Raw genomic sequence first — 13537 nt, 5'->3', positions numbered from 1 at the left:
GATTAAATTAAATGAGTAATTAAATTGAAACAAAATGAATGGAAACATTTTTTAGACCCCGATTGGGTAATACAGGTGTGTGTTTCACGTGTTTTATTTAATATGTAATTTTCTAAAGATATTATCTACTTAACTGTTAAACTCATTTTATATACTTATACTTTATAAACTTTTATATAACAAATGTCTTAATTTCTTCCATCCATCATTCATTCATTTATTTTTGAATATTAAAATAAAACACTAAAGAAACCATAGTGCTAGTGTTAGCCGTTAATCTTTCCTGGTTAAATCTATAATAATATTATATATAATTCTATATATTCTATATAATATACTACTATGCACTCAAAATTCAGGGCAGAGATTAAACAAACTTGCTGTCAGCCACTTAATATGTTCTCAGATTGTAACAATGTTTTACACATTAAAAGAATTGTAATATGTATATATATATATATATATATATATATATATATATATATATATATATATATATATATATATATATATATATATATTTATGTGAATATATGTACTTTAATACGTATAAGTTGCATGTGGAAGGACAGAGTATGGAGTTCTGGGGCCTGCCGGATGAACTCAATGCCTGGAATTCGTTGTGTGCTACATGGAATGGGAAAACAGGACTCGGGCAGCTGTGGGTGAATGGAAAACCGAGCGTACGAAAAGGATTCTCTCGTGGAGGCTTTTTAAATGGTACTCCAAAAATCGTTTTGGGTCAACAGCAAGAAAATTACAGTGGAGGATTTCAGGCCACCCAGTCATTCGTAGGGATGTTGACTGATGTTCATATGTGGGACTCTGTTCTGGCTCTTGATCAGATTGCAAAGTATTCGTATGGTGGAGAGTTTCAACCGGGAAACGTTCTCAGTTGGAGCTCTTTAGATTTTAGTAAAAATGGGTACGTGATTACTGAGTGTTCAAAACCGACTGTACAACTCAAACATGATAATTAGTTTAGAGGTGTAATACAATGAAATGCCATTTAATATGAAGCATGAAGAGAAAATAAGGTGTATATTGTGCAAAAATAAAACAACATGCATTACTCAAATGTGTGACTTTTCTTTAAAAGTTAAATAGTGTGTGTGTGTTTGGTAAAAACACCTGTGATCAAGATTATGATTTTTCACTGACTAACCCAAAACAGCATTCATTTCTGTAATCATAATAGAATGAAATGGTGAATAAATATGATGACAATTTTATAAAGTCTAATAATCATAATAATCCTAATGATCTTTTGTATTTCAAGATTTGTTAATCTATTTATTTGGGATGTGAAGACTATAAAGACACTTTCCTGCTTTCAACCAAAACCCAAAATGAACCTATAGACTGGTTTACAATTCGAAAAAACTATTAAATATAGACTGAATCCAGATGGAATAAAACTTTTTGATCACTAACACTTTGTGTCACAACTGTCAGATTTAAATCCATCTGCTGAGTTTAGAGGATAGTAACATCTATATACAGTATACAGCTGGCGATAAGTACATAGAGATTTAGTTCTTGGAAAATTTCAAGGAGCTTTTCAAGGATGAGAATACCACATTGCTATACTGTGCAAGATTTAATCAATAAATACGAGTAAGAATAATAATGGGTTTCATTAAATAAATATTTTCCTCTAACCTACTCTAAGCGGCCACTGTGGAGGGACTTTTTAAATGCACTATACATATACAGTAATCCCTCGCTTAACCGCGGTTCCAATCTCACACTCACGGTTTATCGCGGAATTGCATTTGCCACATAACTAACTTCTTTGGCTGATTTTCCCGGGCTCTGACGTAGAGCACGATAGACCAAAACACTTATAGGGAATTGTTTTTATGGAGTTTTATGTTGAAATAATGAAATGTATTAATTAAAATATAAATACTATATTCTTGCTAATGTTTTCTGTGTGTCCTGTCAAGTCAAGTCAAGTCAAGTTTATTTCTATAGTGACTTTCACAACAGATATTGTCTCAAAGCAGCTTTACAGAAATCAACAGTCAAGATGAATGGTGTGCATTTATCCCTGATGAGCAGCCGTGGCGACAGTCCTGTGTGTTCTGTGCGCACTTTATGTAGTCCTTAGCCCTGTGTTTCCTGTTTCTGTGATTGTTGTTTAATGTAGCATCAGGGTTCTGGGGGAACGTTGTTTCATTTCACTGTGTACTGCGTCAGCTATATATAGTTGAAATGACAATAAAAGCTTCTTGACTTGACTTGACTCGACTTAAAGCTTGTGAGAGGATGATTTACGGCTTAAACAATAAAAAAATGCATTTTCAGAGTAGTGTCTGTTTATCACGGCCGTTTATCACTTTTGTTGTTTTGGAACGTAACTATCGCAGTACAGGGGGATTACTGTATATATATATATATATATATATATATATATATATATATATATATATATATATATATATATAAAATTGTATTTGTAATGCTTTTAATTTGAATGGTATTGGTTTTAAATTAAACTGTGTGTCTCTTCTGGTTGATAGGACAAATCATTCCAACAATATATACACTAAAGTACACAGTGAAACAACCAATGTTCATGCAGGACCTTGGTGTGACATGAGACGACATAAATTAACAAAAACTAATACAGAATTACACAAAACTGAGACCATGCACTAAGGATATGTGTGCAATATTAAGTGCAAAAATAAATAAACGTGACACAGTAAAGACCATTTAACTGTTTAATTATATAGATTGCCTGCTGTATAACACCCACAGAGTCAAACTTTGCCAGTTGCAGGTCAGATATAATGGATCAGAGGCCGGAAGTGTCTCGGGGCCTGAAGATTGACATGTCTGCGTATATAATATATAACCGCTGATGTTTGTAATGGCATCTAAAGTGATAGTTTCTGATGGTTTCATGTTGCAGATATTATATATATATATATATATATAATACACTGCTCTGCTTTTTTTCTTCCAGTTCCCCTGGTACCAGCATGGGAAGGCAATTGGCGCTTGAAGATGACATCATGGGTATGTTTCCCGCGCATGGGTGTTTCAACCAATCACAGCGCGCTTCCCTGCCTTCCTTCAAGGCTGTAGCAGAAAGGACCTAGTCTGTCAGATTAGCTTTATATTTCGTTTATTCTTTTTATTTTATACCTTTTTGACAAACGAGTGATAAACCACTGCAGATATATAAGTGCATGTAGAGTATTTTTTGGGGGGCGTTAATTTAATGCTTTTTTTTTTTTTTAACGCTTCGCAGGTCTATAGTTAGCAAGAGCACTTCAAGAAGGCTGTATCTCTAATAGGTCCTGATTGGGCCGCTAGTGCACTAGATAGGGCGCGGACGCCATTTATAGGGCGCTTACATAGGGAACGTGCAGCGATTTGGAATTCGGCCTGGCTTTATTTTTTTGCTAGGACGTGAACAGTTAGATTTGAGCTCCCGTTCGTGTCAGATATCAGATCTAGATCAGATTTTGGAGCCCCAGTCATGGATTTGAAGGACTTTGAGGCGGATAATTCGGTCAGTTGTAGGTTGTCCTCTCCTGTCCCTGACCTGTGCAGGACTGAAGACTGCTGTCTGGGTATTGATGAGGCAGGAAGAGGTCCAGTTCTGGGTCAGGCTCAAGTTCATTCCTTAACTCTGTATGGTGTTGATTTGTTTTTTTTGTTGTTTTTTTTTATAGCTGTTGCATTGTTCGATTTCTTCTGTGATTCCTTCAGGTCCTATGGTGTATGGAATCTGTTTCTGTCCTGTATCCAAAAAGGAGGATTTGAAGAACCTGAAAGTCGCAGGTCAGCATTATGACTCAAATAAGGCATGTATATTATAATGTCTGATCCCAGAGATGTTAGGAAGCTGGAATCAGACATGATAAAGCGCCCCCTGGAGCACAAAGGGCTTAGGGGCCTTGTTTAAGGACCCCAAGAGTGACAGCTTGGCAGTGCTGGGACTCGAACCCCTGACCTTCTGAAAATTCCAGCTTTACCGCTGGTCCTTTTACAAAGTGCTGACACTGGAGACTCCTTCCACCTTCTCAGTGAACATGTCTTAGGAGAACTTTTCATCATATCAACACATTCGAATTAGTCCAAAACAACACCACATTTCAGACAGTTCCGTCTCTGTGTAACCTGTTACCATGGAAACGTTAGCGCAAAATTGAATGAGCGCATTAATTGAATAATTGAATTGAATTAATCTTCAGGTTTATTTATTTCTGCTGATCTCGTGTCCAGACTCGAAGACGCTGAGCGAGGCAGAAAGAGAGAGTCTGTTTCTGAAGCTGGACAAGGCAAAGAGCTATGTGGGCTGGGCTCTTCAGATTCTCTCACCCAATACCATCTCAACCAGCATGTTACAGAGGTACACACACACACACACACGTTACAATAGTGCTTCTGTGTGTGGTGCATTAAAGCTGCAATGTCGTCATTTTTTTCTTCTCGTCCCTCGTTCAGGGCGAAGTACAATTTAAACGCTTTGTCTCACGATGCCGCTATCGGACTGGTGCAGTACGCGCTGGACTGCGGAGTGCAGCTCAAAGAGGTCGGAAACACACGTCTGAGACGTCTCAGGAAGAGAAACAACTGATTCGTGTATCTTGTACACCAGGGATGGGCAACTTTCATAGTGATGAAGACCAGCAGCATTTTGTTCTCCTTCATCCCAAGTGCCCAGATTATTAATCCAGACTAAGTCATCTTTTACATCGTTCTTTTTTCAACGTACAAGTAATGCACAGAGTTTATGCTCAACAAATGTCCTAAGACCTGATTAGTAGCCAGGAGAACATTCTCAAAACTACCCTCAGAGAACAGTTACAAGTGCTACATAAAACCGTTATTAAAGGGATAGTTCCCCCCCTGTCATCATTTACTCTCCCATATGTGGATCCAAACCTGTATGAGTTTCTCTCTTTTGCCTTTTTAAAATCTTACATTGAGTTAAACCTGCAGAAACCCTGATTTACTGATACTACGGGTCTCCAGTTGCCCATCCCTGATATACAGGATGCTGCTCGATTCCTAAAAGCCTCCCTTACTGACCTTTACATCACTCAGATTTCAGGAAGCTGTTAAATGAGTGTGTGTGTGTGTTTGGTCAGGTGTTCGTGGACACCGTAGGCCCGGCGCAGAAGTACGAGGAGAAGCTGTCTCAGCGTTTTCCCGGGGTGCAGGTGACCGTACGGCCCAAAGCCGACTCGCTCTTTCCCATCGTCAGTGCCGCCAGCATTTGCGCTAAGGTCAGAAATACACACGAAAGTCACACTGATAGTATGAGTTACTGCAGCCTATACCATCTGGGTTTAGCACTGAAATCTGATTAACGCAGGTGGCTCGAGATCATGCAGTGAAAGACTGGAAGTTTGCAGAAGATCTAGGGGACGTGAATAACGATTACGGCTCTGGATACCCTAACGGTGAGGGCTCGTCTACCACACTTGTGTTTGTTTTAGCACTAAAGGTTTTGACACACCAAACCGAACTAGCTCTGAGGAAGCCGAATGTGGCATCGCCTCAAATCATCTGCATCGCGGCAAACAAAGTTGCACTAGAACACGCCATACTGACTCTAGCCGACGGAACATAACTCTCCCATACCAGCAGGTGGCAGTAGTCTGCGTTCGGCATCCAAGTTGCTAAAGCTCAAACTGTGAATATGTATGTATGTATATTACTAAACTTTTATTGGATGTTTATATTCACTTAAGAAGGTCGGTGCTTCCTGTGACTGTGCGTGCAACCTTGTACTGCCACCTGTTACCATGTTACAAAACTAGACTCGAAACGTTTTGATACCACCTCGTTCTGTAGCATGTGTGACAAAAACGTGCTGCTTATTTAGTTACAGGAAGGTCCTCATAATGCTGGTTAAACGTGTCTCTGTGTGTGTTTTCAGACCCGAAGACTAAGAGCTGGCTGCTGAAGTATTTGGACCCAGTATTCGGTTATCCACAGTTTGTACGTTTCAGCTGGAGCACAGCACAGACTCTACTCGACAGCAAAGCGGTCCCGGTGCACTGGTAAGTCCACCAGCAGGGGGCGGAGTTGTGCCATGTGGGGTGACTGAGAGCTTACAGGGATTTTACATCAGTGCTGTAATCAGATACTATGAATATTTATCAGAGAGAGTTTCTCGTGTGTGTGTGTGTGTGTGTGTGTGTGTGTGTGTGTGTGTGTGTGTGTGTGTGTGTTTAGGGACGATGACGAGGACGGAGAGAAAGCAGCAGCTCGACAGAACAACACGTCCGTGCTGTCGTACTTCAGCCGCAGCAAACCCGCCATCGACACACACACACGAGACCACCACCGCTTCTTCACCGAGCGCAGATTACAGAGCATCGACACACTCTAAACACACACATACACACAGATTCGTAATGCGCGCACACACACACACACAAATTGTCGACTGTAAAGCAACTCTGTGAAGGTTTTCTTTAACAAATTGTTGTATTTTTATAGCAATTTTCATTTTCAAGCAATAAAATGTGGATTTTTTTACATTGTTTTCACGTGTTTGTATTATTGTTTGTGTTTATGGAGATTGGATGCTCTTGTGGATAGTGTTCGTACATCACACAAATACAGAAATGATTCATTATTCTTTAGCTAAAGCTTTTTAAAAAGGATGTTATGTAGTGAATAAGACTCCTGGGATGTGCAACAGGACGGTGTTTATGATTCGGGTGTATAGAGGAGATTATCCACAGAGGAGTTAAATTAATGCTTTTATCACTCTACATGTAATATAAAGTCAATATTGTAATATTTGGACATACTGTACTTTGTAATGAGACTTAAATCTGCTTAACATTTTTTTTGTATAAATAAATTGTAACTAAAATGTTAAATTAGGATGTTTTAACACGTATGACTGCTTGTAATGTTCAGGACTATTTTTCTATATAGTGAATGTAGTAGCTCAATTATAAATGGTGTTCGATTTGTAATCTGAAAGAAATCTAATCGCAGCATCATCAAATTTCTCCATTGGACCCTTAATCCTAAACTGCTCAATTGTTTACAATTAAAAAAAAAATTATAATAAAGATAATATTTGCTTTATATACGGGCGTCTGTAAATGTACATTAGTACTGGCTAATTTCTAATATTTTGTAAATTATGTAAATTATTTAGATTACACAGAATTATGACTTTATTCCTGCAAATTTTTTTTTTTTATATGACTTCATTTATACATTCTTTTTTTTTTTCGATTTTTTTTGTTGCTCTAAATCATGATACTAAAATGCTTTTGTACATTGTAATTTTGAACCGATTTTTCTTTTGCTAGTTTTGTTGTTTCTTGTATTATTTATTATAATAATAATTATTATTATTTGTGCGTTCAAAAAGCCCGTGAAATTCCATCAAGAAATACAGAACAACACGAAATGTATCAATTTATAAAATAAATGTATTTATTACGAATTATTATTTAATCAATTACTAAATAAATATGCAAAGAGAAAATATATAATTATATAAGATATACTATATAGGGTTATACACTGATTTTAATATTATAAAATGAAATAAATCATATTTATTTATTTTTTAAACACAAGAATCACAGTATAAACAACCCTATTATTATTATTATTATTATTATTATTATTATTATTATTATTGTTATTATTGATGTGTACTTTTAAAAAAATGACAGAAAATCCCTACATGTTCCAGTAGGCGGTGAAAAGACTGGAACTCACGTCATCAAAACGCGCCGCCAAAAAATAAACCGGAAGTGCGTCGCCGAGCCGTTTCAGTGTGCGGTGTGGTGAGTTTGAGACTTATTCATCTTGTTCCATAAATGCGGTTAAAATGTAATTTCTGTTGTTGATTCTATATAAAGACGTTTTCTGTATCTTTTATTTGTAGGTGAAAGAAAAGTAACATGGATATACGACCGAATCACACCATATACATCAACAACCTGAATGATAGAGTGAAGAAAGAAGGTGTGTGACCCGATTCTTTCTGATTAAACCAGTTTTTATGAGTTTTGTTCATTTGTTTGGAAAACAAACTTGCTTGTAATTGCATGAAGCTTTTTAATGAAACGTTTAGTATGTTGCATTTTTTTTTGTTTTAGGTCTTAATTATCTGACGTCCTCATGACGTCATATCTAATGCGCCTTAAAATACTCCTGTACCACTTTCGTGTGTTTGTTTGTTTGTGTTGTTCGTTCTTTCGCTAGTACAAATATAATTCAGTGTATTACGACTACAAATGAGACCAACAGCCATGTTTAATGTGATGCAGGTCTTAAATATCATTCTTAATAGTCTTAAATTTGACTTTGTGAAACCTACAGAAACCCTGGATTTTATTTAAATCATCAGCAAAGATACAAAATGTAGTTTTACATTTATTTACACTTTATTTATGGCATTTCCATTAAAAATGCAACATTTATTTAGCCAGACGGTTTTTTAAATGACTAATAAAGAGACTGTTCATTCATTGCTAGAGACTCAAAGCACTTTTGTACATCGCTCTGGATAAGGGCGTCTGCTAAATGCCGTAAATGTAAATGTTAACAGGCATGTGGTTGTAGTTAAGTTTAAAGTTGACACGTTATAACACACATTTCCAAGATTTGAATATTTTGCCTGTGTTTCATTCCCAGAGGTGAAGCGGTCTCTCTATGCCCTGTTCTCTCAGTTCGGTCAGATCATCGAGATCGTGGCTATGAAGACAATGAAAATGAGGGGACAGGCGTTTGTGGTGTTTAAAGAACTCGCTGCAGCTACGAACGCTCTCAGGCAGCTGCAAGGATTCCCGTTCTACAACAAGCCCATGGTGAGCGGGGAAGTGGTGGCTGAGTGGATATGATTTTGAGAACGATCTGAAGGTTATGAGTTCAAATCCCAGCGCTACCAAGCTGCCACTGCTGGGTCCCTCAGCAGGGCCCTTAATGTGTTTATGTAAATAAACAGAAGTGTTTCTGTACATTTTTGGAAAAGGATGGAATTTAATTGGAGTGATTTCCAGGTCTGGATTAGTGTGAGGGGGAAAAAATAGGAACACAGAGTATTGAAAAATGTTTCCATATTTATGTCCTAATCGCTTTTCTAAAATACCTAAAAACTAAAATTTGTAAAAAAAAAAATAATAATAATAATAATTGATCCACTTTGGACAGCATTTTTGACAATAAAGACCAGCTGCTTCCAGATCGAAAAGAAAAACATAAGGTTGGAGTGAAAAGCCGAACTGAACGAGTTTCATTGTTTTTGACTTGCAGCGAATCCAGTACGCGAAGACGGACTCCGATATCGTCGCCAAGATGAGGGGCACGTACGGAGACAAAGAGAAGAAGAAGGAGAAGAAGAAGAAAGCGCAGGAGCAAGCGGCCAACGCTGGCAAGAAACCATTGGTGAGTTCACATCTCACATCTCCCACCTGATGGATGGATGGATGGATGGATGGCTAGTTAGGTAGGTAGATAAATGGGTGGGTTGGTCTAGGTAGGTAGGTAGGTGGCTGGATGGTTGAATAGATGGGTAGGTAGGTGGCTGGATGGATAGGTAGGTGGATGGATAGACTGATAGGTGGGTAGGTAGGTAGGTGGGTGGATAGGTAGATGGATGGATAGGTGGATGGAAGGCAGATGGATTCATGGATAGACTGATAGGTAGGTGGGTGGATGGAAGGATAGATGTGTAGGTGGATAAATAGATGAGCAGGTAGGTGGATGGATGGAAGGATAGATGTGTAGGTGGATGGATGGAAGGATAGATGTGTAGGTGGATGGATGGCTAGGTGGGTGGGTTGGTCTAGGTAGGTGGGCTTGGGTGGGTGGATTATTGTGTGTGGATTGTGATGTTAAAGTGGAAATTAAATGAAAGACATGTAAGTCAGTGTATATTATTTGTAAACAGAAAATGGACATTATGACAGAAGACTCACCAGTGGTCTGTTATCTGTAGCCCCGCCCACATGCCATGTGTCCTTTTTTTGTAGTTTTTTTTTATATTTATATTTATTTTTTTCTTACTTGCTGAAGGTTTTTTGTGTTTTTGTTTTACAGAATGCCGTAAACACACAGCCCCCTCCTCCAGCTACAGTCCAGGTACAAGTCCACCCCATATTTCTCTCTTTTATTATTACTGCTATTATTTTGTGTTTTCTGGGAGGTTTTTAGTGCAGCACTGTACTGAAGACTGCCTTTTTCCTGTTATTGTAGGTTCCTGATAATCCTCCCAACTACATCCTGTTCCTGACCAACCTCCCCGAGGAGACCAACGAGATGATGCTGTCCATGCTGTTCAACCAGTGAGTGCAGTTTCCCATCCCCTCACCTCTCTGCTGCTCCACAGAGCGATTTCTGTTTTAGTGTCAGAAAATGTCGCAGGCCCTGAAATCACAAGCCTGTTTATAAATGCACAAGCTGCTGCTGGAAAACAGTTCTGATATCTTTCATTCTGAGATTCCTTTACACAAGTGCTGAGAGGAAACGACTTCTCAATAAAACCTGTTATACAGTCGTGGTGAATCTCCGAGTCTGGATAATCTCTTGGAGGGAAAACACCATAAGCGAGGGCTAAATCAAATAACAAATGAATTCACTGCTTTATCATTATTATTTATTATTATATATTTTTATTACAATCTGTAAAATTGTAGTTGTTAAATCTCTCATTGTTAAAAAAAAAAAGAGAGAGAGAGAGAGAATTAATATCACATTGTACACGATATCTCAGTAATTTTTATTAAACCTTTACTGGGTTGTTTTGTTCTTTATTACCCACCCAGAATATTGTCCAGCTCGGGTTCTGGGTGTATTCTTATGTCATGAGTTCTCGGGATCCACTCACCGACATAACAATAAAATGAAGTTTTAATAATGAGAACAATAAAACAACCTTCATGTCAAAATCACAAGAAAACGAACTTTTGTAATGGTGATAAAATTAAGTTGTGATCACGTGGAAAACAAGAAAGTTAAGAATATCATGTATGGGCTTCTTAAGACTTTACGAAATCATCCAATCGGAATCCAGTATTTAAAAACCGCCGTCTGCGGAAATAAAGGAAATCCGTAACCTTGTCCTGTTTCTTCTCTTTGCAGGTTCCCCGGTTTTAAAGAGGTGCGTCTGGTCCCCGGAAAACACGACATCGCCTTTGTGGAGTTTGAGAGCGAATCCCAAGCTGGAGTCGCAAAAGACGCGCTACAGGGCTTCAGGATCACCGCCACCTGCGCCATGAAGATCACCTACGCCAAGAAGTGACCACACACAGGTGTAACATGAACATTGTCGGACTGAAATGCAGCCCTGCTGCCCGAATCCTGGTTTCATTACGATCCATTTCTTTCGTTACGTTCGTGACTTGTACAGGATTTTTTTTTTTTGTAGAAAACGCCACCGTGGCAGACTGTGAGAGAGTCGGGGGGGGCATCGGGGCTGATATTGTATTTTTGTTTTTTATGCTGATGATTAAAGGAGGTTTTCAACATTCTCGAGAGACATGCTTCATCTTTTTCTGGGGGGTGTATACTTATGAAACCCTGTGACACACAGCTGTGCTATTTAAAGTCTGGGGTGTGTGTAGCATGTTGTCCTGTAGGTGTTTACTTTAGACTGGAGTCTAATGCAAGAAGCACAAGGTTTTGTTCATTTGCACACCAGTGCATGTGGAGGGTTTTTTGATTTCTTTAATAATTGAAATGCTGCATTCCTTACTCGGATATTACAAAGAAATGTAAGTAAAGTTCACAGAATTTTTTTTAAGTCACTAAACATTTGTTTGACTGATGCGCCAAGTCTCAAACCAAGCACCAAAATCCGGCACTTAAAACCGTCCGTGTGGAAACGCAGCAAAAGTTTCGTTTGGTGTCCTGCTGATTTACGTAATTTAACTTTAAAACAATATTTTGTGTTTATGTTCTGTAAAATATGGTTTCAGTGGTTTCTAATAATAGATACATCTGCAGAACATAAATGTTGTTGATTAGAGTATTAAACTTTAAAACTATTAAAGATACAGAACAGAGAAAAATGTGAAATTAAGTAGCGATTAATTAACTCATGAATAAAGTATTGGGTCACCTGGTCATAAGTGCGGTATGTGATTTTTGAGCGTCGCATTCCACATTTAGTCCCAGTTCACTCTTATAATTCCCTCCACTCCTCTGGGAAGATGTTCCACTAGATTTTGGAGTGTGTTTATGGATATTTGTGTTCAGCCACAAGGGTATTATGAAAGGCAGAAACTGATGTGGGTGAGAAGACCTGGGGTGCAGTCAGCGTTCACATTCATCCCAAAGGTGTTTAGTAGGGATGAGATCAGAGCTCTATAGCAGGCAAATCAAGATCTTCCTCTCCAAAGCATGTAAACCAGATCTTCAAGGAGCTCATTTTGTGCCATGCTGGAACAGGTTTCGGGTTTCCAAGTTCACGTGAATGCAGAATTTTATTAAAGCGGCATCTAAAGACGTCCTGTACAATAGAGTGCCTCCAGATTTGTAGTAACAGTTTGGAAAAGAACCACATAGAGCAGGAAAGATCAGGTGTGACAATATTGTGTATATAAGAGAGAAAAAGAAAGGGATTTTAGCCCTAAGTCCAAGTAGGGTTACATGGTCTACAAAGAGCAGCGCTCCATTCAATAAAAGCAAGTCAACTTGACAGATGGAATTTATTTCTTGGTGAAATTCTGTTAAAGTTCTATTAATTTGATTAATAGGAGTTTGGAAAGCAGGTGGTGTGGGAGCGATGGATCGTGTCTATTTATTGTCTGGAACATCTAAAGTCTGGTTTTTGATGCCTAAGCTTTCGAACAATGGCATAAATCCACAGTGTCGGGGGGGTTTTGGAGGGTTTTCCAGGTCATCGACTCCGCTGTGAATTTCCGATTCGTAAATAATCCGACTTTCGATGTTCCATCTTTCTGTGAAGTCCTTGAACAGCGTGTATTTATTCATTAACGCAATGGCGCTCAGGTTTGTTGAAATTCTGATTTTCAGAATGTAAAAAAGAAGAGGAAAATAAAGGCCGCTTTCGGTGAGCAAATCCACACGGAATCTTTCGAGGCAAAGTTCTCATAGTATGCCTGATAACATCTGAAAAAGAGTTTAGCTCTAAAAGCGGTTTTTATTAGGGTGTAAAAAAACCTCGTCCAACCTCAGGGTGATGGAACGAGACACGGAAAACAAGTTTTACCGCTAAAAAGATGGAGCTGAATCGTCTCCTCGCTCTCGCCACGCATCTTTTTTTGTTTCAAGGGAAGTCCTGATCTTTTCCTCAGCGGTTATTTATGACGCTTGTAAACACCCCGGCCTGTCTAAGTGACCATTAATGCAGCTGCTACCTCTTTTCTTTTCCATTTGCCATCTGAAGAAGCGCTCATAAAACACGCTGAAACGTGGGATGAAACGGTCAGAGTTGATATGTAGGTCTATTACCGAGAGCGTCACTGTGCAGAAGATTGTTTACATGTGGGGCATTTGGCATGAGGGTCTTATCCAAAACAGCTTACTGTTATCTCATGTATACAGGTGAGCAGTTCAGGTTTAAGGC

At 38.5% G+C, this 13537-nt stretch overlaps 2 protein-coding genes across 2 annotated transcripts; both read left to right on the top strand.

The window, feature by feature from the left end:
* Positions 1–3063: 3063 nt before the first annotated feature.
* On the top strand, positions 3064–6510 carry rnaseh2a (ribonuclease H2, subunit A). The gene is made up of 8 exons (XM_046837097.1): positions 3064–3620; positions 3727–3798; positions 4243–4369; positions 4465–4552; positions 5112–5249; positions 5339–5426; positions 5906–6029; positions 6205–6510. Exons 1-8 carry the CDS (start codon positions 3494–3496, stop codon positions 6359–6361), a joined length of 921 nt encoding a protein of 306 aa, XP_046693053.1. The 5' UTR covers positions 3064–3493; the 3' UTR covers positions 6362–6510.
* Positions 6511–7711: 1201 nt separating this feature from the next.
* On the top strand, positions 7712–11474 carry snrpb2 (small nuclear ribonucleoprotein polypeptide B2). Its single transcript, XM_046837592.1, has 7 exons — positions 7712–7790; positions 7892–7971; positions 8644–8816; positions 9262–9393; positions 10048–10089; positions 10204–10292; positions 11089–11474. The coding sequence occupies exons 2-7, from the start codon at positions 7908–7910 to the stop codon at positions 11246–11248; spliced, it is 660 nt and encodes a 219-aa protein (XP_046693548.1). The 5' UTR covers positions 7712–7790; positions 7892–7907; the 3' UTR covers positions 11249–11474.
* Positions 11475–13537: the final 2063 nt, after the last annotated feature.

Source organism: Silurus meridionalis, chromosome 24, assembly GCF_014805685.1.
Source record: "Silurus meridionalis isolate SWU-2019-XX chromosome 24, ASM1480568v1, whole genome shotgun sequence".
NCBI lineage: Eukaryota > Metazoa > Chordata > Actinopteri > Siluriformes > Siluridae > Silurus > Silurus meridionalis.
The sequence above is the reverse complement of the archived record's forward strand: the minus strand, read 5'-3'. Positions and strand labels throughout refer to the sequence as shown.